Genomic DNA, 21552 nt, shown 5'->3' with positions numbered 1-21552 from the left:
AAAGGAATGTATAAACATCTCTCTGGGATTATTTAAAACTGTCATGGCCCTGAAACCTCCCTTTGTGACCCAGCTAACTGAAACCATACCACAAAAGCATCTTGGATTCTTCATCCTTTGAAGAGCATCCAGAACCTGATTCTAATCATTATCTGGATTACTTTTCACAAGTTCACTCTCTTGAGCATGGCTTCACATCTCCTGACTCTTCCTTAGAAGAAGCTACCTTCGGAGAAAGCATTTAGAATATGTTGGGACATTTTGAATGGAAGTCGAGGCAAATCTCTGTGGTACAAAAGAGATACTGCAGCCTCCTGGAGATGGGTGCTCTGGCTCCTTCACCAGTTCCTCTAGTCCACAAAGCTCATCTTCATGCCTTTCATTCTTTTTCTTCCTTAACACTTGACTCTTGCCCACCTGTTCCTAAGAGTCCAGTCAGGTTTTACAAGATCCCTGATGAGCTTATTTGCATGTATGAAAATTGTAGGCCTGCCCTGCAGCAGTTTCTCTATCCTTGATAAGCCATCCAAGCTACTTCCCACTCCTAATGCTCTCCACTCAGACGAGGACAGCAGGGCCATGGATAGACGGAGTAAGAAAGTTTATGCCACAGCCACTCTAACATTCAGAGCTATTAATAATCAAACACAAATGACTAGATAGCTAATTTCTGTGCTACACTCTCAGCATAAGGTCATGATATAACTTCAGACAGCAGACTTCAAACAGCAAATGCAGTCTCTTCTGTCCTAAGCTACACGAATAGGCAGACAGCATCAAATACAGCTATGATCCACTTGATGCTATGTCTAAGGCTGCTGCCATTGGTCTCTGTGATTATTTTATTGTATTTATTTTGTTTTACATTTGTTGACCAGGTAGTCCAACTAGGTACATGTCTATTTTCAGCAGAGGCCCATGGAGAAAAGCTCCAGTCATACAGATAATCATCAGACAAAAGAGTAAAGCATGTTTTACAAAGTATGTTCAGTATAGGCCTCATGAAGGGACTAGAAAGATTCACAGTAAAGCATGTTTTACAAAGTATGTTCAAACTCCAGTCATACAGATAATCATCACACAAAGAGTAAAGCATGTTTTACAAAGTATGTTCAGTAGAGCCCTCATGAAGGGACTAGAAAGATTCACAGTGTATCATTGCTTAAAAGTAGTAGGTTAAATGAGCAACAGAAGTGCATATAGTACTGTTTATAATATGAAAGTAATTGTCAGTCAGGATTGGAACAGGGACAAAGCCAGTGTGTTGTAAAATACTGTTTGAGACTTTTTGAAATGATTTAGAGAGGAGTAAGGTTAGCTGGAAGTGAATTCCAGGTTTTACCAGCAAAGTTGGCAAACGGAGTCTCCAGCTGAGTTGTTAGCTTTGAGAGTTTGGACCAGCAGTTTGTTGGATGAGCGTAACAGCCTGGAGTTACTATAAGAATTTATAATGTTTTTAAGTGCGGGAGTATTTTCATGTTGGTTGAAAATTGTGTGCGTTACTGTATGCTGATTGAACTGAATTGTAAGCTGGGAATTCTAGCCACCCTAGGAGATGAAGGTTTTGACTTTATATAGAAGGATTAGACGATATGCATGGTTACAAGGTCGGTCCATTCCTGAAGTCTTTAAATTAAAACTCCCAGAACTCTCCTTAGATAATGACCTTTTGATTGGACTATGAGCTGCCAGTCTTTTGAATATTCTGCAGGAGCAAGGCAAGACCATGAAAGACTGCAGGCATATTCTCCTCTCTACAGTACCCTTTGATAAGAGGCCCTCTTACAAACATAGAAAGGCACTTGGGAAAAGATTTTGTGACAAATCGCAGAGAGACTCCCCTTCAGGGGAGCCTTCCTTTGAAGGCAAAACTCTGTTACTACCCTGATCTCCACCCACCCCCATCCCTCTACCCCTTATCTAAAAGGCTCTCCCCTTGGTCTCTGCTTCTGAGAGGTAGTAATTACAAACATATTGGTTCTGACTATTGACAGAGAAGCTGCACAATGTCTTGGGAAAGCCTACTCACTCTCAAAGGCATTCCCAGTCTGCCAGTCAGCCAGCTTCCTTTGATTAGTCAAACTATTCAGGACTTACACACAGGACACCAGGACACCATAGTAGAAGTCTCTCCAGCCTTCATAGGAAATATTTTTATTCCTGGATCTTTCTTTTTCCAAGGAAGGAAGGACAGTGGAGGCCCATCTTTGACCCTGCAAAGTACCTTCCTGAAAGTCCAAAAAAAAGTGCCTGGGCTCGCTGGTGGTGATCCAAAAGAATTTATTGACAACAGATTCCACTCTAATATTACGCTCAAACCAAGGAAAACTACAAAATAAAATAAAATGAACGCTCTTCTATACACACAAGATACTGCGTTTTCGTCTATAAGACTTCATCAGACAATCTAGTAACACTAGCCACGTGTTTAAATACTAAACCATTTAGTTAAAATTCATTCCACTGGTCCAAATTCTTGACAATTAATTCAAACACACCAATCCATGTTTTGCATTCATTAATATTAATATCACTCATTAAAGTGCTTGGTGCTTCTTATTAAAAACTATTTGTATATAAATATATGTATATTAAAAAACGAATTTATAAATATAAATGATTATAAATAATTGACAACAAATAGTCCTAAAAAAGCTAGAATAATCTTATATTCAAATAATTAATGAATATGAGAACACATAAAATTAAAAATGAAAATCCTAAAAATGTTAAAAAATGTATGGTGTGAGACTGTAACTTCCATATAAGTATGCTGCCCTCTAGTGACCAAATTCCTAACTACTCTATAATTTATTAGCCCTTATTTTAAGTAAAGGTGTTATAGTTAGGAAATCATTGATCCCAGGACTTGTGTTGGAATCCAGGTAAACCTGCCACCATAATTCCTTGTTTTCTAGGATGTCCTCCCACGGACCACCCCTGATGTCTGGCTTAACCTGATCCAACACAAAAAACTCATATTTAGCAGCAGGGCATACATTACTGTGTTATAAAGTGCATTAGTGCTTTTAGCTTTCAGAATGTCATAACTATGTTCGTATATTCTACGTTACCTTCCTGAAAGTGCCTACCTTCAAAATGCTGTCTTTCCACACCCTCCTGCCTTTCATTCTTCCCCAGGCTTTTCTTGTATGCCTAGACCTCAAAGATTCCTGTCTCTGCTTTCTCATCTATCCTTCTCTCAGGAAATTCCTCAGGTTCTTCTCTGGCTTCTCACATTTTCAGTTTACTGCTTTGTCCTTTGGTCTTTCTACTGTCCCAAGAGTTTTTACTAAGTGTCTAGCATCTGTTGTAGCCTTCTGCTGCACTCAGGGGATTCAAATTTTCCCTTATCTGCCTGACCTGTTAATTCAGGCCATGTCCACAGACAACACTCCTTGAGCAACTACATTTCTCAGTATGGCTCTTAACCCATCTGGGATTCACCATCAACTTCAAAAAATCTCATCTCACTCCCACTCAGGACTTTAGTCATCCTGTGGTGCAGGCTAAACGCAAGTATAATGCCATCCTCTCTTCCTCAAGAAAAAGTCCAAAGCTTGGTAAATTTTTTCCAAACACTGTGCTCAGTGACTCACTGCACTGCAAGAGAGGTTCTCAGGGCTGTAAGGTTCACGGCTGCATCCATCCCAGCAGTCCCACTGGCCAGACTGCATATGTGGAAAATTCACTGGTACCTGATGGACATTCTGATCCCTCTGTTGCCATGCATCAAGAAGGAAGTTGTATGGTAGGAGAAACGGGTTTATCTCATCACAGCCTTCCATTCACCCCAGCCCCTAACAACCAAATTCTCCACTCCAATGCCTCAGACAGGGCTTGGGGTGCTTGGACAGGATCCCACAAAAGAACAGGGAAATGGCCCATTTCTCTCCTGAAGGAACGTATCAACCTGAAAGAAATAAAGATCTTTCTTGCATGCTGTGAAAATCTTCTTACACCTTTGGAAACCAGGCTTTCCTGGTGTACTCAGGAAGCAACACCACAGTGATGTATATAAACAAACAAGGAAGCCCAAGGTCTTACCCCCTGTGTCGGTTTGGCAAATGGTCATTCAATTGAACGTGACCTTCACAGCAGTCTATATTCCCTTAGTGGAGAAGGTTTTGGCAGACCCTCTCTATTCAGGGACCTCATGGACCCTAATGAATGCAACATGAACAGACATGTCTTCAAAGCAATCATACACCACTGGGGCACTCCACAGATAAACTTGTTTGCATCCCAGAGCATCACCAACTCTCCCGGTTCTGCACCGGGAACCCATCTCCTCCAGCCTGGAAGACGGACACTTTTTCTTTCCAGTAGACAGGGAGGTTCCTATACACTTAACCACCACTGCCAGTTCTTCCAAAGGTCCTTTTAAAAATATCAAAAGGACACACCAAAAATTCTGCTCCTGGCCCCTTTCTGGCCAAGGCAGCTTTGGTTTTCCATTCTGTTCCACTTATCAAAGGGAAATCACTGGAAAATTCTGATACTATCAGATCTAATCACCCAACAGAAAGGTCTGCTTCTGCATCCCTACCTTGTCCCCTCTGCCTCCCTTTGTAGATGATTGAGTTCTGATCCCTAAAAGACACTTACTTTCAAAGAATGTGGTGCAGATTTTGCAGGAGGCTAGGAAGCCCAACACCAGGAAGCATTGCACAGTCAGTTTATTGATTTATTGACATTTGATTACTGGGAAAGTCCAACCGAGTAGGAGCCCATTTTCAGCAGAGGCCAGGAGAGAAAAGCTCCAAAGTATTAAACATTTTATGAACAATATTTTTTAAGTATTTAAAAATAGTACAAAAAATACAGTTTAAATAGTTATACCACATTATACATGATATGGAAACATTGGTTAAGAATAGATGTAACTGTTATGACAATGATTTAATAATTAGAGACATTTTAGCTAGTTTATAGAAAAATTAAAGTTAAGTTAGTATAATACAATTAGGAATTTAATGTGAAGTGAGAGAAAAGCAGGCTTATGGTATATTTAGAAAGAAAGCCAGGGAAGAGAAATAGAAAGAAGTACGGAAGTGAGTGAAGAAGGGGAGAGTAAGGAAGCGTAAGGTATGAACGGGTATTTGTCCACGTTTAAGGTTATAGTTTATCCTGGTGTTATGCAACAACAGAGCTAGGTTTTGGCTAGGAAGTCTTTCAAAATGTTTTTTGAAGGATGGGAGGGAGGGTGTTCATCTGATGTACAGAGATAAGGAGCTCCAGGCCATGGCAACTTGGTACAAACACGGACAGTGCCCATCAAAATTTATAGGTTTGGGGACAGACAGGAGTTTTTGGCCATTGGATCACTATGATTGACTAGGAACATAGTTGTGTAGAAAGTTATTTAGTGCTGGACAAGAAGATTAATTCTGGATAATTTTATAGATGGCAAGAAGTTGTGTACAAGTTAATTGATGGGGTAGTTTTAACAAATTTAGTCTTTTTTAGGGTTATACATTGGTGAGTTGTAAAGGGGGTATTTGCTGCAAGTTTAGCAACTTTGTTATAGCATTTTACAAGTTTGGATTTTTTGTGATGCCTGAAGGTTGGTAAGGATGGGAGCACCATAAAGTGGAGTGGGAAGAAATTAGTGGCTGGGGATTTCCTGCTGCCTGAAGAATGTAAACCTGTATTTTTTGTCTGTGATAGTTGCTTTCTGTTTTTACCTCCTCCACTTTGTTTTCTCTCTCTAAAAAAAATCTGCTTTGTCTGATGTTTTTATTCTGAGTGGGAGATGGACTTACGTTATCCAGGCTGCACATTTCACATTTTTTCATTGGTTATTTATCTTGAGTGTAAAGTGTTAAATAGACGTTGAATTTCTGGCCCTTTGTCTTTTGCAGAAAAGATTTAAAGCTTGCAGAAATTAAAGCACTGCTGGGGATTCCCTGCTTGTGTTTCACACCCACCCTACCCTTTGCTGATCATCTTTTTAAACCTTGTGATTTTTAAGCTGCTCACCCCTACTGTAAATGGAGCTTAATAAGCTCTTCCCTTTATATACCGCTGCTTGATGTATTGAATTATTTATTTGCCTTTCCTTTTGCTTGCATTGAAAAAGTGCATTTTGCCTCTCATTGTCTATTTTACTGAGTTACTTGATCTGAATTTATTATCTATAGGGTTGCTACCTTTTGTTGTGGCTAAAACTGGACTAAGGCATAGTAAATCAGCCAATTTAACAAACTCCTATTGTCTATTTCCTTTTTTGAAACAGAATACCGGAGTTTGTACAGTGTTTTACAGACTATCGGACAATCAATTTGATTTCCGGATAGTTTGGGAAAAAAAACGGATAAGTGGCAGCCTTAATTATCTATATAGCTGTTGAATAAAGTAGTGCATTTTTTTCACTCTAGCAAGCACTTGTTTTTACATCGAGGCAGTGGATTTTCTGTCTAATGCACTGGGGGGTAACCTGGTCTGTTTAGGTTGGTGAAACGTTTGAGATTTCTGCATGTAGTTTTATTGGCTGAAGGGCTTATTAATCAGCTTATCTTGTTTTTAGTGCCTTTATGTATTCTGTACAGTTGAGCAGTTCTTTGCTTATTTATTCAAAGCAAAGTACTTTTATTATTGTACTCTTTGGTCCAGCTGGTGAATCTGGGCATTTTGAGGCAATGTTACAACTGCCTCATGTACACAGACAACCCTCTCCTCCTACCACCAAACACTAATACATGCGAGAGATGCAATTATACAGCCAAACTGGAGGCTAAGCTCTCTCAACCCAAGACTGGACCAGACAGTCAAGAGGAGAAGGGAATTACTTGCATCACACCACCAGTCTCACATAGGCCTATGAAACCAGCACCGGCAAAAATAAGATAAACCCAGAACTGATGGACATGCTCCACCTAAAGAAAACCATATCACCTCGAGCCACATGCTCTAAGGATCTAAACCTCACCACAACAATAAATAGGACTTGCTGGAGGGATAGATTCCTGTTACAGAGACTTCCCATGCTCTGGAACAAGATTCCAGTGCACATTAGGCAGAGCTCCTCGCTAACACTCTTCAAGAGAAACCTTGATGAGTGGATGGGAAATAGAAAGGTTACCCTGGAGGTCACTTCAGTGGCTCTGCTGGACAGATGCAGAGGGAACTAATCTAAGGGAGCGGCGAAAGTCAATACATTCTGGCTAGGCTTATAAATGCCTTCGGGCAGATAGCCTAGTACCCATCTATGAACCTATGAATAATGACACTTTTATAAGCTATTTAAAGTGTACTGCTGTGTCAGGTTTGTTTGTGGTAGTGTTTCACTCTAGACAATCCTTTACTGTGCTTTTGCATTGGGAGGACTGGGATTGTTCGGCTGGTGGCGGTAGGTGTTTGCCTGGTCTGTCTGAGATAGGAAATGCGCAAAAAGGGCACAATGTATTTTTTGCACTTCTGTTATATACTGTGACTGTACTTTAGCAGTTTCAAAAATAAAACTGTACTGTCTGCTGCTACTTTAAGTAGGTAATTGCACTGTATTATATTGTATCTGTTAGTTGTATGTAGTTTGTGTGGTCTTGTTACACTTGGGCTCCGAACTACTTACTCTACATTAAGAAGGTGTTTTTCTTCACCCTTATGGCAGAAGTCTACTGATATACTACATTTAACTGCTTTACTGCATTAATTGGTGCCTTTTTTTTTTTTACTGTTTTTCTGTCTGCGCCTGTTTCATTATCTACACTTGTTTTGCACTGTAATATTGCTTCAATACCATACACTAGACCCAGAATTGCAGAATCTAGCCTGCATTTCAAACACTTGAACTCAAATACAGCCATTTTAAATTGAGTAAGGCTCCCCTGTACCCGTGTGGCAGAAGAGTGTGGATGTAACCCTGTCTGGGCTAGGGATTGCTGGAAGAAGGGATCATTGTGTGATTTGACAGTTTAAAACTGTTTAATTTCACCTGTATATAAGCCTTGCTTTTGTGTGTAGCTGTGCACCGCACAACGGTGGTTAGCAGTGCCCTGTGTAGTAGCAAATGCCTATGTTTTTTCCCCAATATGTTTTTCAGTTGAACCCTCCCAAGCTTCCCTGCTGTACTGCGGGCAACTCAGCTGAGCACTGAGCAGCATCACCACACTCCTTCACCCCATAATCCAAATAAGCCCCCTTGTTTAGTTAGTCGAATTAGCCCTAGAGCAAAAGCTAATCAACTTGACCACTCCCCAACTAGTACTTAAGGTTTATATATACTACTAGCAAACAAAAAATAAAATAAATGAAAAAACAACAAGCAGGAACCAAAACCACACTTTAATCTTCCTCAAGTGCTTCGGCACAAGCCTTCAAGGAGTACAAATCACTAAAAAATACATCTAGGTTAAATATACTTAACAATCAAATGAAACAAAATATAATCCACAGGGTAAATGCTTTGTTGCAGAAAAAGTGTATAAAAATAAACACTGTGCAAATGCTCACAACGAAGCAACCAAGCAAATTTGCAGAGTCTTCAAGTTCCTTCTTCATAAAATTTATTGTAGAACGACAATGAAATGGTAAGCGCTTTCGCTAATAAGCTTCCTCAGACCATATAACACTGAATAAAACAACATTCCATTTATAAACATTAAAAAATCAATATCCAGTCACTTAAGCACAATTAAGTCATACATTTTCTTAAAAAGACAATGTCACAGCTGTATCATTTTTAAGATACAATACTTCACAGTGCACTGTCAAATAAAATAGACATCACAAAACATATAAAATAATATGTATATAAATATAACCATTTTCATATCTGTGTCATATGCTTCCAAATACAATAATTAAAGAACACAGAATATATAAAATAGTGTGAGTACAAAGTATGCACATTTTCATTTCTGAATCCTTCGTTTCTTGAGTAGGGGCTTAATGGATGTCCTTTCATTCAGCCCCCTCCCCCTATCTGCTCTAAGAATAATGATCCAATTGGTTTCCCTGTACTCAGTATGGTTCCTAATGTCACCTTCCCTAATATTTGGAGTAATGACCTCTAAAACCCTAATATTAAAACCATGAGTATCCCCAGCTTGCATGATGTGTTTAGAAAGTGCATTGTGCTCCGATCTCCTCCTAATGTTATAATTATGTTCTCTGATCCTATCACGAAGGACCCTGTTGATCTTACCAACATAGAACGAGTTACAAATATGACACTCAGCTAAATATGCCACGTTGGATGTCATGCATGTTGCATTGGTATGAAACACAAATTCCTTCTGAAGGTCAGGATGATGGAAAGTACTTGATGTATTAATTAAAGAGCAAAAACTACATCTCCCACATGGTAAAGTGAGTCCCACTTCTTTCCTGAATTCATTGTTACCTTTCTCATAACAAAGAAGTCTTTTCAGGTTTTTCCTATTTTTGTATAGAAAACTCAGTTTCTCACCTACTATTTCACTAATGCCTGAATCAACTTGTAAGATGGACCAGTTCTTACTGAAAATATCAACCAACTCCTTGTTGTCATTGGTATAAAAGAGGGGTACTTTAAGGAGCTTCCTATTGGTAACACAACCCTTATTCATTCTCCCAGCAATTTCCTTCGCTGGCCCAAAATACAGCACCCTCCCGTAATACATTGAGTTCTGACAAATTCTCAGCTATCTCACTATGCTTATATCCTCTTCTTAATAGCCTGGATTCCAGATTTCTAATTTCATCCTTGAAACCATCATGCATAGGATTCAACCTGGAAGCCCTCATACCTTGGCCTTTTATCAGGTTCCGGAAAATGTAGCCCGGATGCATGCTAGATCTAGCTGAAAGGGAGTTCCTATAACATGCTTTACGAAAGACCCCAGTATTAATTAGGCAGTTGTCCAATTTTTCTACATAGAGGTCCAGGTACTCTGTCCGTGTATAGGACCAACTGTTGGTAAATTTTAAGCAGTCAGTCAGTTCATTCATCATCCAATGAAATTCACAAAGCTCATCTTGACTTCCTTTCCATAATAAGAACAGGTCATCGACACAACGTCAATAAAATATGACGTGTCTTAAATTCCTCCTTACCAAAAAGTACAGTATTTTCCCAGTGTGCCATCAACATATTGGTGTGACTATTGGCACATGAAGTGCCCATAGCTACGCCATGTCTTTGAATGTACATCTCACCATTAAAAGTGAAGAGATTATTCTCTAAAATCACTTCCAAAACATGGCAAACAAGATCTATCTATACCAAAGTAAATTCGCTGTTAGCCATAAGATATTATTGTACATATTGTAAACCCAAATCATTGGAAATAACTGTAAAGAGAGATTGTACATCCAGTGTAACAAAAAACACCCTTTCCAAATCGTAAATCTCCCTGGTGCATTCATAAAGGTCTATAAAGAACTGCTTGGACTCTCTAAGGACCACGTTATTCTGACTAATAACTGGTCTTAGATGTTTCTCAACATACACTGATAAAGGTTCCGTGATCCATCCTCCCCCCGCCACTATGGGTCTCATTGGTGGATCAAGTGGATCCTTATGCACTTTTGGCAATCCTTGTATTAGTGGTATCAAAGGATTAGCCACACTGAGATAACTATAGGTGTCCTCCATAATAAGACCTCCCATATAAACATCATTCAAAATATTAAAGATTGAATGAATGATCCTGTGAACTTCTGTAGCAGTAATCTTACTATAATACTTCTCATCATCTAACAAGGCTTGCATTGACCGCAAGTAATGTGTTTTATCCATGACCATAATAAGGCCGCCCTTATCTGCTGGTCTAATAGTTATCAATACATTTTCCTGAAGCTTCCTCAATGCTGCTCTCTCATTATAACTCAAGTTATACTTAAACCTCCTATTAACATCACTTTCCTTACTGTCTTAAAATTTGTAAATTGCTTCCTCTGTGAGCTTTATATAAGCATCAACTAAAGGATGATTGACAGGAACAAAATTACTCAACTTCTTAAAAGAAGGGGGATGTGGTCCAGTATTAAGGCCATCCTGCCTTGTAGATTCCCCATATTGTAGTCGCAGCGTAACATTCCTACAAAAGATCTTGAGGTCTAAAATAGTATCAGACATCTTACTCCTGCAAGTGGGGATAAAATTCAAACCCCTACATAGAACATAATTCTCCTCTGAGGATAATCCATAAGAGGAAATGTTCAAAATTAATGACTCACTGCTTTCCCCCACATCTTTTTTAGGGTCTGATTTGGATTGTATTCCCCTGAAAATTTGCTCTTCTGGCGCCCTCGACTCATAGATCTCGTTCGTCTCCCTCCCTTGTCTGTCTTGACTGGTAACAGAAAAGGAAGACCTCCTACAACACTATTAGTCATAGCACTCGGGGAAATTATCATTACTCCGAGCATTATTAACACTGACTTTTGGTCAAACAATTCTTTCTCACTCATTGACATTGTTGGAAGTTTTCTCAATGACCACATTAGGGTATAAATTCCCTTCATGCTGTTGAGATGCACATAAAGCCTCACCACTGCGTGACCCTTCCATATCTCCAGACAGAAGTGATATCCCAATATCACTGGGGCTCACCGCACTGATACCTATCGTATTCTCAACATTCCCATCACAATTCACATTAATGGCACCATTGACAAGATTTCCATTAGTAACAGAGTTCACATTAGTACTGTCATTATTTTTGGACTCAGTAGTTCCAGAAGAGGCAACATTTCTGACCACAAAACTATTGTCAGGTCTAACATAAACGTTCGAGTTAAAAAGTCTTTCACCATTCTGTCCAGCTCTTGACCTAATTTAAAATCATTAATGTCCCTTAAAATTTTTATCTTTTTCTGTTGCATTAATTTCCATTTAAAAACAGCTACCCCATCCAGCAAACTTTCAAACAGAGGATTCACAGATTTGCAGCATACTTATTAAAAATAGATTCCTGTCTCTCCTTTATGACTCCCCTCAACCTGTTTTCCTCAGGTCTGAAGAAGTCTATTAGTAATTGCATATACTTTGCGCTTACCTCCAAATTGAGCTGCTGCCAACGAGCAAGCAGCTCCGTGTATGGTGAGCCTTGTGTGGGCATGTTAAATAGACGCAGACCATGCAGAACAATCTTTTACTCTAAAGTTCGAAGTGGTGCCGCTGCGCCTGCAATCTCTTTAGTTTTAAAAAGTCTCGTTCCAGCTCCTCCATGCTGTGTTGTAACTGCTCGGACTCTCCAGTCGCATCACCAATGTCCTCATCCGTTGGGCTGGTCTCAAATTGCCACAGTAAACTCCTATCTGAGGAAGCTTATTAGCGAAAGCACTTACCGTTTCATTGTTGTTCTACAATAAATTTTATGAATAAGGAACTTGAAGACTCTGCGAATTTGCTTGGTTGCTTCGTTGTGAGCATTTGCACAGTGTTTATTTTTATATACTTAACAATCAAGCAATCATTCAATTATACCTTTAAATAATAGCCTCCAGTTGCATTCTAAATTACGACCCTGAGGAGACAAAGTATCATATTTCAGAATAAAAATGCTTTCTTTATGCAACAATTTTTTCTTATGTAATTCCTCTTAATAAAAACCTACTGAAACTTTTTCTAAAATAGTATCATGCAAGCCTTCAGGATTAGATTCATGAAATTGCATAAAGTGTTTAACCATAGGACTGTCTTCTTTTTTTTTTTAATGTTCCTAATATGTTCTTGAAGTCTTATTTTAAATTTCCTTTTGCCTTCTCCTATATATACAAGGCCACATGGATATTTTAAAGCATATATTATGCCTTCAGTTTCACGTGTATACATTTCACTAGAGTAATATGCCTGTCCATTTATGTGGGTAAAAGTTCTAATACATAATGACATATACTGCAATGGCCACAAGGTATAGTACCTTTTACATTTATTTCTCTGACATTCATAGCACAAATAGAAAATTTAAATTGATTATGTACTAGAATATCCTTTAAATGTCTCCCCCTTCTAAATGAAATACCTAAATATGGGGAAATTAGCCTTGCCAAATCTGCAGATTTCAATAAATATTTCCAATAATACTTCACTAAATTAATCAAGATAGTACTAAAGGCACCATATGTAGAAACAAAATAAATTAATCTTTTGCCATTATTTATTTGCCAGCATGGATTACTATTAAGTACATTATTGACAGAAAAATCCTTTATTAACCTTATCTATAACTGTATTACCTGCCCATTATACCCTCTTGAAGTAAAGATATTATACATAATGTTTACTTCCCTATAGAAATCTTCATCATCGTTACATGGCCTTCTCAATCTCAAATACTCCCCATAAGGGAGAGAAGCTAGTGTATGTACCGGGTGGCAACGAATGCCCTCCAAATATTGGTTACCTTCCTCAAATTTTCTGTGTACTGATGTACGTAAAACATTATTCCCTTCCAAAGTTAGATCTAAGTCCAAGAATGTGATGCGTCTACCCACCTGTGTGCCATCAAAGAGAAGTTTAAATCTATTATTTTGCATTTCTTCAACAAACCTACTAACCTCATCTAAACCTCCTTTACAAATAAAAATAAGATTGATGAATTGAAAATATTTAACATTTTCTTTAAAAAAAATGTATTATGATATAAATATTCCAACTCGTATAATTCCATCATTAAATTGGCACACATGGGGGCAAAAGATGCCCCCATAGCAGTACCCCATATCTGTTTATATACCTGATCGCTAAACATAAAAAAAAATATTTAAACAAAAATCTAACAATTCCATGATATAATAAGACTCAGGACTCTCGTCCAAAAAATATTTCACTGCTTTCTATCCAAATTCTCATTGAATGCTGGTATAAAGGCTAGCAACATCAATGCTAATAAAAAAAAACATATCTCTAGACCACTGAAGTCCAGTCAACTTTGTCAAAAAGTTCAGAACTATCTCTAATATAACTAGGTAATTTAACCACATACAGTAACATATATTCATGTAAATATAAACCAGTTTTCGATAAAAAAAATATTTTTGGGCAAACACAATTGGCCTGTCAGGAGGGTTTGCACTATTCTTATGGATTTTAGACAAACAATAGAACATTGCTAACTCACTGTCCTGTGGGTTAAATTTTTTCTCCATGTCCATGCGTGAAAAATAGCTTAATCTTACACCCTTTTAAATAAGTAACTCAGATTCTACCACCGCCTTACGATACTCATTTATACAACTTTTCTTATAGATATGCTGGTCATTCAAATGCAACATGCTCATGTTATAATATTGTTCAACATTCATAATAACTATTTTACCCCCTTTGTCAGAGGACTTAATAACTATTTTATTATTCTTAGATAACATTTGTATTTCCTTCCATTCTTTTACACTTAAGTTATATTTAACATCCATTTTGTTCTGCATACAGCTATAAAATGCATCTTCTATAGCAAAATTTAACATGTGCAAAAAGCATTTAAAGTGTTCATGCTGATATGGAGGAATAAAATCACTTTTACATTTTATTTGATTAGTATCAAACAAAGTATAAGCATTAGTATCACTATGACAATCAACAAACTTGGGGTCAGACATACAGGAATAAAAACTATCATTAACACTAACATTGAAATGTTAATTCTTTTGCCTCAATGTACACCAATTTAATTGATAGGATTATATGAGTTGGAATGTTTATATCATATTTTTTTTTTTAAAGAAAAAGTAAGTAAATCAAATCTGTACTGCAAAGGAAGGCTAGCTGCAGTGGTGGGAGCTGCTTTTTCCTACTTGGCTAAGTTCTGAGTCAAAGGTCACACCTCCTCTGAGAAAATGCAAGCTCTTCAAATGTGCAGCATTGTGACTGTAATTAATCTATTTTGTAGCCTGAGAGTTAATGTGAAAGTCAGCATGCATGAGTTGACCATCAGTTCAGGGAAAGCATAGGACCTTGCCCTCAAGCAAAATAACTTTAATTTCATATCCTTTTCATTTCTTTTGTGACTGAGGTTTGTCTCAACCAGCTGTTTTAGTTTTGCAGCAGGTTTTGGTTTACATTTTCTGTTTTAGCCATCTCGGAGTTAGGTATGTTTTCACTGAGCTTGCACATTTGTGATTGGACAACATGTGCTAGTACCGTGGGCATTGTAGTAGAATGCACTAATGGCATTCTGGGAGTCTCAGAGCAGTAGAACACTGATGGCATTTTGGGAGTCTCACGACTGATTGAGCATTTGGCTTTTATCTCGGTTACATGCTAATTTGTTGAAACAGAGCTTTTTTAATACACCATGTGCACAGTGTTCCAAGTGGTAGTTTTTCATGGCATTATATGAAGACTGGAAATTTCTAGTGTTGTAATATTTCAGAGGCTAAACAAATCCTGCTGATATATTTCTGGGTTTTAGATTTTCCTTGTAAGCTCTTGAAACAAAAATAGTATGATTTTGGCATACATTTCAAGAATATCACATGGGATGTATTAAAGCCAATTGTACTTAAGAGAAGCGTGATCTGTGAGTTGTAGTGACTGATACTTTTAAGAGAAGAGTGATCTGTGAGTTGTAGTGACTGATACTTTTAAGAGAAGAGTGATCTGTGAGTTGTAGTGACTGATACTTTTAAGAGAAGCATGGTCTGTGACTTGTAGTGACAGATACTTTTAAGAGAAGAGTGGTCTGTGACTTGTAGTGACTGATACTTTTAAGAGAAGAGTGGTCTGTGACTTGTAGTGACTGATACTTTTAAGAGAAGAGTGGTCTGTGACTTGTAGTGACTGATACTTTTAAGAGAAGAGTGGTCTGTGACTTGTAGTGACTGATACTTTTAAGAGAAGCGTGGTCTGTGACTTGTAGTGACTGATACTTTTAAGAGAAGAGTGGTCTGTGACTTGTAGTGACTGATACTTTTAAGAGAAGAGTGGTCTGTGACTTGTAGTGACTGATACTTTTAAGAGAAGAGTGGTCTGTGACTTGTAGTGACTGATACTTTTAAGAGAAGCGTGGTCTGTGACTTGTAGTGACTGATACTTTTCACATTGCAGGTAAGTTGCTGTGAAGCATGATCAGCAGTACGTTTTACATGTAATGTGTTAGCATGTTTAGTGAAACTACAACTTTTTTTTTTTTTTTAAAGCTGGATGTAAATTCATAATTCAAGGGGACCAGACTCCGCAACTGCATTTTGAGTTCCAGGATGAAAAAGCGGCATCTTCCCTTTTGACAGATGTGAGGAAGATTCAGCAATGTAAGGAAATACTATGTTAGATGTTGTAATATTTCATGTTCCTCCTTGGCTAATGAGTCAGACATGCTACTCCAGCTCTTAAAGATTACATTTTATGACTTTAAACAGGTAGGCAGGGCATTACATTTTGGATTCTAGTTATGTGATTGCTGGGGGGGGGTGTCTATTCTGTTATAATATAGGATCTTATTCCATCTGTCTGATTTGAATGGCTGGATACCAAACTGCTTGCCGAATCCATTCTGGCCATCAGCCAGTGCTCCTCCCTTCAAGCTCCTTTTTCCCCTCATAATTTCCCTTGTGCCCTCTCTAACCTCAGATCTAATTTCCCGTCATTGTAAGCAGATGATCTTTAGATGTCAGCGAAGTGCTCCATCACTTTTCAGTTCTTTCTACAAATTTTTGCTAAATCTGTTTATTGGCTTCTGATTATTTGTCTGTTATAGTTAGGCAATCGCAATCTAGATTACAAAGTGTTACTAATTATTTTGCCTCATCTCATTCATGGTGTTAGGCAGCATAATGTCTTCCTGTTGTGTAGTGTGTGTGTATGTACATATGTGTGTGTGTTTGTGTATATATATATATATATATATATATATATATATATATATATATATATGTATGTATGGGTTCCGTTCAGAAGCTTGAAATACTGAAATCTCGAATTTCAGTATTTCGAGCCCAAGAAGCCAAATCCACATAATAGCGAAAGTTTAGAAGCACGAAATTTAAAACCTCGAATACCGGAGGTTTTGAATTTTGCACTTCTAAAGTTCCGCTATTGTCATGCATATGAATAGGCAAGTGTGTGTGTGTTAAGGGGTTTGGGTAGGGGCTGTGGTGTGTGTCAGTGTGTTTTGTTGCTGTGATGTGTGTGTGCGAAGAGAAAGTAGCTTATGTGGTGGTGTGTTTGTATGTAGTGTGACCTTGGAGTGAGAATATTTAAGTAGGGGGGGTGTGGTGGGTGTAGCCCCCCCACATGGGGGTTGCAGGAGGGCTTGCACCCCTGCTTTCATGTAGTAGAGTGATTGTGTGTGTTTGTGTGGTGGATGGTGTGTTTGTGTGTATGTAGTAAAACTGCAAAATTCAAAACTTCCGGTATTCGAGGTTTTGAATTTCATGGTTTTTAGTTTTTGTTGTTTTGTGGATTCCACTTCTTGGGCTCGAGATACTGAAATTCAAGATTTCAGTATTTCGAGCTTCTGAAGTGAATCCATATCTATCTATCTACATATATATATATATATATATATATATATATATATATATATATATATATATATGTATGTGTATATGTATATAGATTCATAGGTTGGTACTGGGCTACCTGCCCGAAGGCATATATTAGCCCCAGCCGCATTGTACGGTATTCCCCTCCCCTTTAGTAGTTCCCTAGACCCTTGTACTAGCAGCTAGTACCCTTGGCCCCTATCTAGAAGTGCTGTTGGTGTGATCCCAGGTGTGAACTTTTTGTTACCCATCCACTCATCAAAGTTCCTCTTGAAGAGTGATAGTGAGGGGCTCTGTCTTATGTAGATCGGGACTCTGTTCCATAGTAAGGGAAGTCTCTGCGAAGGGAATCTATCCCTCCAACGTGTTCTATTCATTGTTGTGTTGAGGTTTATATCCCTAGAGCGTGTAGCTCGAGTAGATTTGGTTTTGCTAAGATGGAGCATGTTCAACAATTCTGGGTTGGACATGGCTCTGTACGTTAGACAGAGATCGCCTCTGAGAAGGCGGTATGCAACAGAGAACAGTTTTAGCTTTTTCAATCGTGCTGCATAGGGCAATTGTTTGAGGCCAGTAATCCTCTTGGTTAGGTACCGCTGTGGTCTCTCCAGCTGCTGGAGATGTCTAGCCAGGTACATTTCAATTGGTGCATTGTACTCAATAATGGGTCTGATGAGGGAAGAATAGAGGGGCACCATTACATCCTTAGATCTTGATGCGAACCCTTTCGTGATCAGATGGGTCACATAGAAGGATTTTCTAACCACTTTGGCAACATGGTTATCAAAGGAAAGCTGACTATCTACTTGGGTCCCTAGATTCCTTCTTTCTTCTTCAGATTTCAAGGGATTACCTCCTATGTTGTAGTTTGCGGGTACTCTGTTTTTTCCAAAGGGGATTACTACGCATTTTTTTGGATTTAGCTTGAGACCATGGCTTTGACACCATGCACCAGTCTCATTTAGGCCCTTCTGGAGGATCTCCATGTCGGCCGGAGACTCTATTATAACACCCAGTTTGCAGTCGTCCGCAAACTTAGTCAGCCACAGCCCTTCAGTGCTTGCCTGTACTTCTGAGAAGTATATGCCAAACAAGAGGGGCCTCAGGACAGAGCCCTGAGGCACACCGCTCATTACTGGTCTGGATTCGGACATAGATCCCGCTACTCTTACTTTATGGGATCTGTCTGACAGCCAGTTTGCGATCCATCTTGTGACGTTAAGGGTTTATGCCCAGGTTGGTGAGCTTATCAATATTACCTGAATGGGGAATGTTGTCAAATGCTTTAGCAAGGTCAAGGTAAGCCATGTGTACCTCCTTTCCCTTATCTATAGCCTGAGTAACTGTCTCAAAGAAATGCCCCAGGTTCAGGAGGCATGATCTGCCCTTGACGCAGCCGAACTGTGTGGGGTTCAGTGACTGGAGGTTCCCAATCTCTCCATTTATGAGTTCCATAATGATTCGCTCCATAGCCTTACAGATCAGACTGGTCAGGCTTATTGGTCGGTAGTTCCCAGGGTCAGTTGTGGCCCCACCCTTGTGTAGTGGGACCACCGTTGCCGTGCGCCTTTCTATGGGCACATATCCTGTGGAGAGGCTGAGACTGAACAGGGTATTAAGATGCGGGGTTAATTCATTTTGGAGCTCGCGTATGACACAGCCCGGGACACCATCTGGGCCCATGGAGGCAGTGTTTTTAGCTTTAGATAGAGCCTTGTTAACCAATGTATCAGTAATAATTGGACTTACACAATCCCCTGGAATGGTAATAGGCCCTGTAGGTGGTGAGGGGGGGGGAGAAATTTGCACTGAACCTGTCGGCCAAGATGTTGGCAATGTCAGAAGGGTCAGTGTATTTTGTTCCATTTTGTACTAGCTCAGAACAGACCTGAGCGTTGCCATTTAGGTTTTTGACGTAGCCATAGAAGGCCTTATGGTTATCCTTGGCAACTTTCTTTTCAAAATTAGCTTTAGTTGACTTGATGAGGGCCCTCAATTTCTTACTAATGCTGATCAGGGATGATTTTTCTACTTGAGATTTGGCCTTTTTTTGTACAAGTCTCCTCCTTGTATTGTAAAGTTTGCTTATGGCCGGGGTCCACCAGACTGGTTTCTTCTTGCTTGAGGAAGGAGTCTTGGTTTTATTTGGGATAGCATGGTCCATGCAATCCTGAAGATGCATATAGATATATGGATTCACTAGACAATTTTGAAATACTGAAATGTCGAATTTCAGTATTTTGAGACTGAATAGTCGAAATCCCACATACCCGAAAACCACAATAGCGACCACACACACACACACACACACACACACCAGCACACAAACGTACCTAACTACCCTACAACAAACAAAACAACACACACAAACGCACCCTACCCTAGCTATAAACAGGGGGGCAAGCCCCCCTGCACCCCCCACCCCCCCTACTTATATATACTAATTGTGAGATCACAGTAAACATACAACACACAAAGCCACTACATACCACACCCACCCACACACACACACACACACACACACACACACACACACACACACACACTATAAATTCCCTACCCAATACCCTTACATAAACACCACTTACCTGAATCCTTAGCTTAATCCACAAACTGCACCGCACGTCACGAACGCGACACCACAACAGCAGATTCGACATTTCCTCATTAGACAAAGTGCAGATCTGAAGTAGGAGATTCATTTGTCTGCAACCTGTGGGTTATGGATCCGACATCGGATCCGAACCGGCATGGTTTACCAGCTATGGATCCAAGCTCTCAGCTCCTCCCCTCACCCATAATGCCCTGCTCTCCCTACATGACCTCAGATCTTGTTTGCCGCGCTGGTGACCAGATTTGTGTTCCTAAGCTCTTCAGCTAAGTGCAGTTTTTCAGTGTTTAAAGTGTTAAATTTTGAATTTTTGTGTGAAAGTTGTGTGAAAGTTTAGGTTTCCCTATTACTTAATTATACTTTTAGTGTTTTAAAATTTAATTTTACTCATCCCTCCCCTCGCTGGTAGCGTAGTGTGTGTTTGGGCCTGTTGTGTGGTTTAGTTACTTTTGCTTTAACTTTAGTTTAAGTAACTTTTGGTATTTGGGATGTCTGAACAACCCAAAGCTGTGTTCTCCAAGTGCTCCGAGTGTGGCCATAAGCTTTCCCCTGCTGATGGCCACACTCAGTGCGTTAGATGCCTTGGGGTTGAACACCTCACTTCTGGATGTTCCATTTGTGCAGGGTTCAACCCCAGGGCATTGAAGGAGCGGAGGTCCAAGCTTGTCTTGGCGGGTCTTTTGCCACCGGACTCTGCTCCAGCCTCCGCTCCTTCGGGGGTAACCGTTTCTACGGTTGTCTCCTCTCCGGCTCCCCCTCCTCCTCCTGGGACTCAACCTCCCTGTAGTGGTTCGGAGGAGAGGGAAGCTAGAAAGAAGGACCGGAGGGAGAAGCACCATAAGCGGCGGGCCGAGACCTCTGTTTCGGCCCCGCCAGCCAAGCGGGCTTCTCCTCCGGCCTCCTTGTCTGCTGGTTCTCCCCCTCCTCGGCTCCGGTCTCCTGTGTGTTTTTCACCGGGACCTGAGGAGGAGGAGACCCGATCTCCGTCGAGGCTACCCAGGAGGCACTCTAGGCCTACCTCGGTAGCCTCGTCGAGATCGACCTATAGCCTGTCGGACGCTGATCTGGACCGGATGATGAGAAGGTTCATCCAGGCCCAGATGCAGATGGGAGTGCTCTTGCCTCCCCCCCCCTCTGGGGGGGAGCTCGACCCCCTTCTTTAAGCCAATTGTTCCTTCTCTGACCCGCTACCCGGGTTCGGAGCAGTTGGAGCCGAGCAGCTTCGGAGCCGGGGGTGGGTCGGCGCCGATGGTACTTGGTACTTCGGATCCGACCCTGCCCTCGAGTGCTTCGGGTCCGACCTCTCGGAGCCTGGTTCCGAGCTTCGGATCCGGGGGGATCAGTGCTCCTTCGGCGCCGTCTGTGTCGGAGCGCACTGTCCCTTCGGATCCGAGCGCTTCGGCGCCGGCTCCGATCCACTCCTCAGATCCGATGGGGAGCCGATTGTCGGATCCTTTGGTCGAGGTCGGCTCCCCTTCGGCTTTTGATGTAGTGGAGAGGGCCCTGTTGAGGGTCTCCGGACCCCCGGC

General features: G+C 40.2%; 1 protein-coding gene across 1 annotated transcript in view; it reads left to right on the top strand.

Moving 5' to 3' along the window:
* The window catches only part of OCRL (OCRL inositol polyphosphate-5-phosphatase), a 2544778-nt gene that overhangs the window by 206692 nt on the left and 2316534 nt on the right, over positions 1-21552 (top strand). The window contains exon 5 of the mRNA XM_044057236.1: positions 16069-16179. Coding sequence (XP_043913171.1) covers positions 16069-16179 — 111 coding nt within the window. The remainder of the gene's footprint in view (positions 1-16068; positions 16180-21552) is intronic.

This window comes from Protopterus annectens, chromosome 15.part0 (genome assembly GCF_019279795.1).
Source record: "Protopterus annectens isolate FY-2018-M chromosome 15.part0, PAN1.0, whole genome shotgun sequence".
In the NCBI taxonomy this organism is placed as follows: Eukaryota; Metazoa; Chordata; order Ceratodontiformes; family Protopteridae; genus Protopterus; species Protopterus annectens.
Note: the sequence above shows the minus strand (reverse complement) of the source record. Positions and strands in the feature narration are given on the sequence as shown.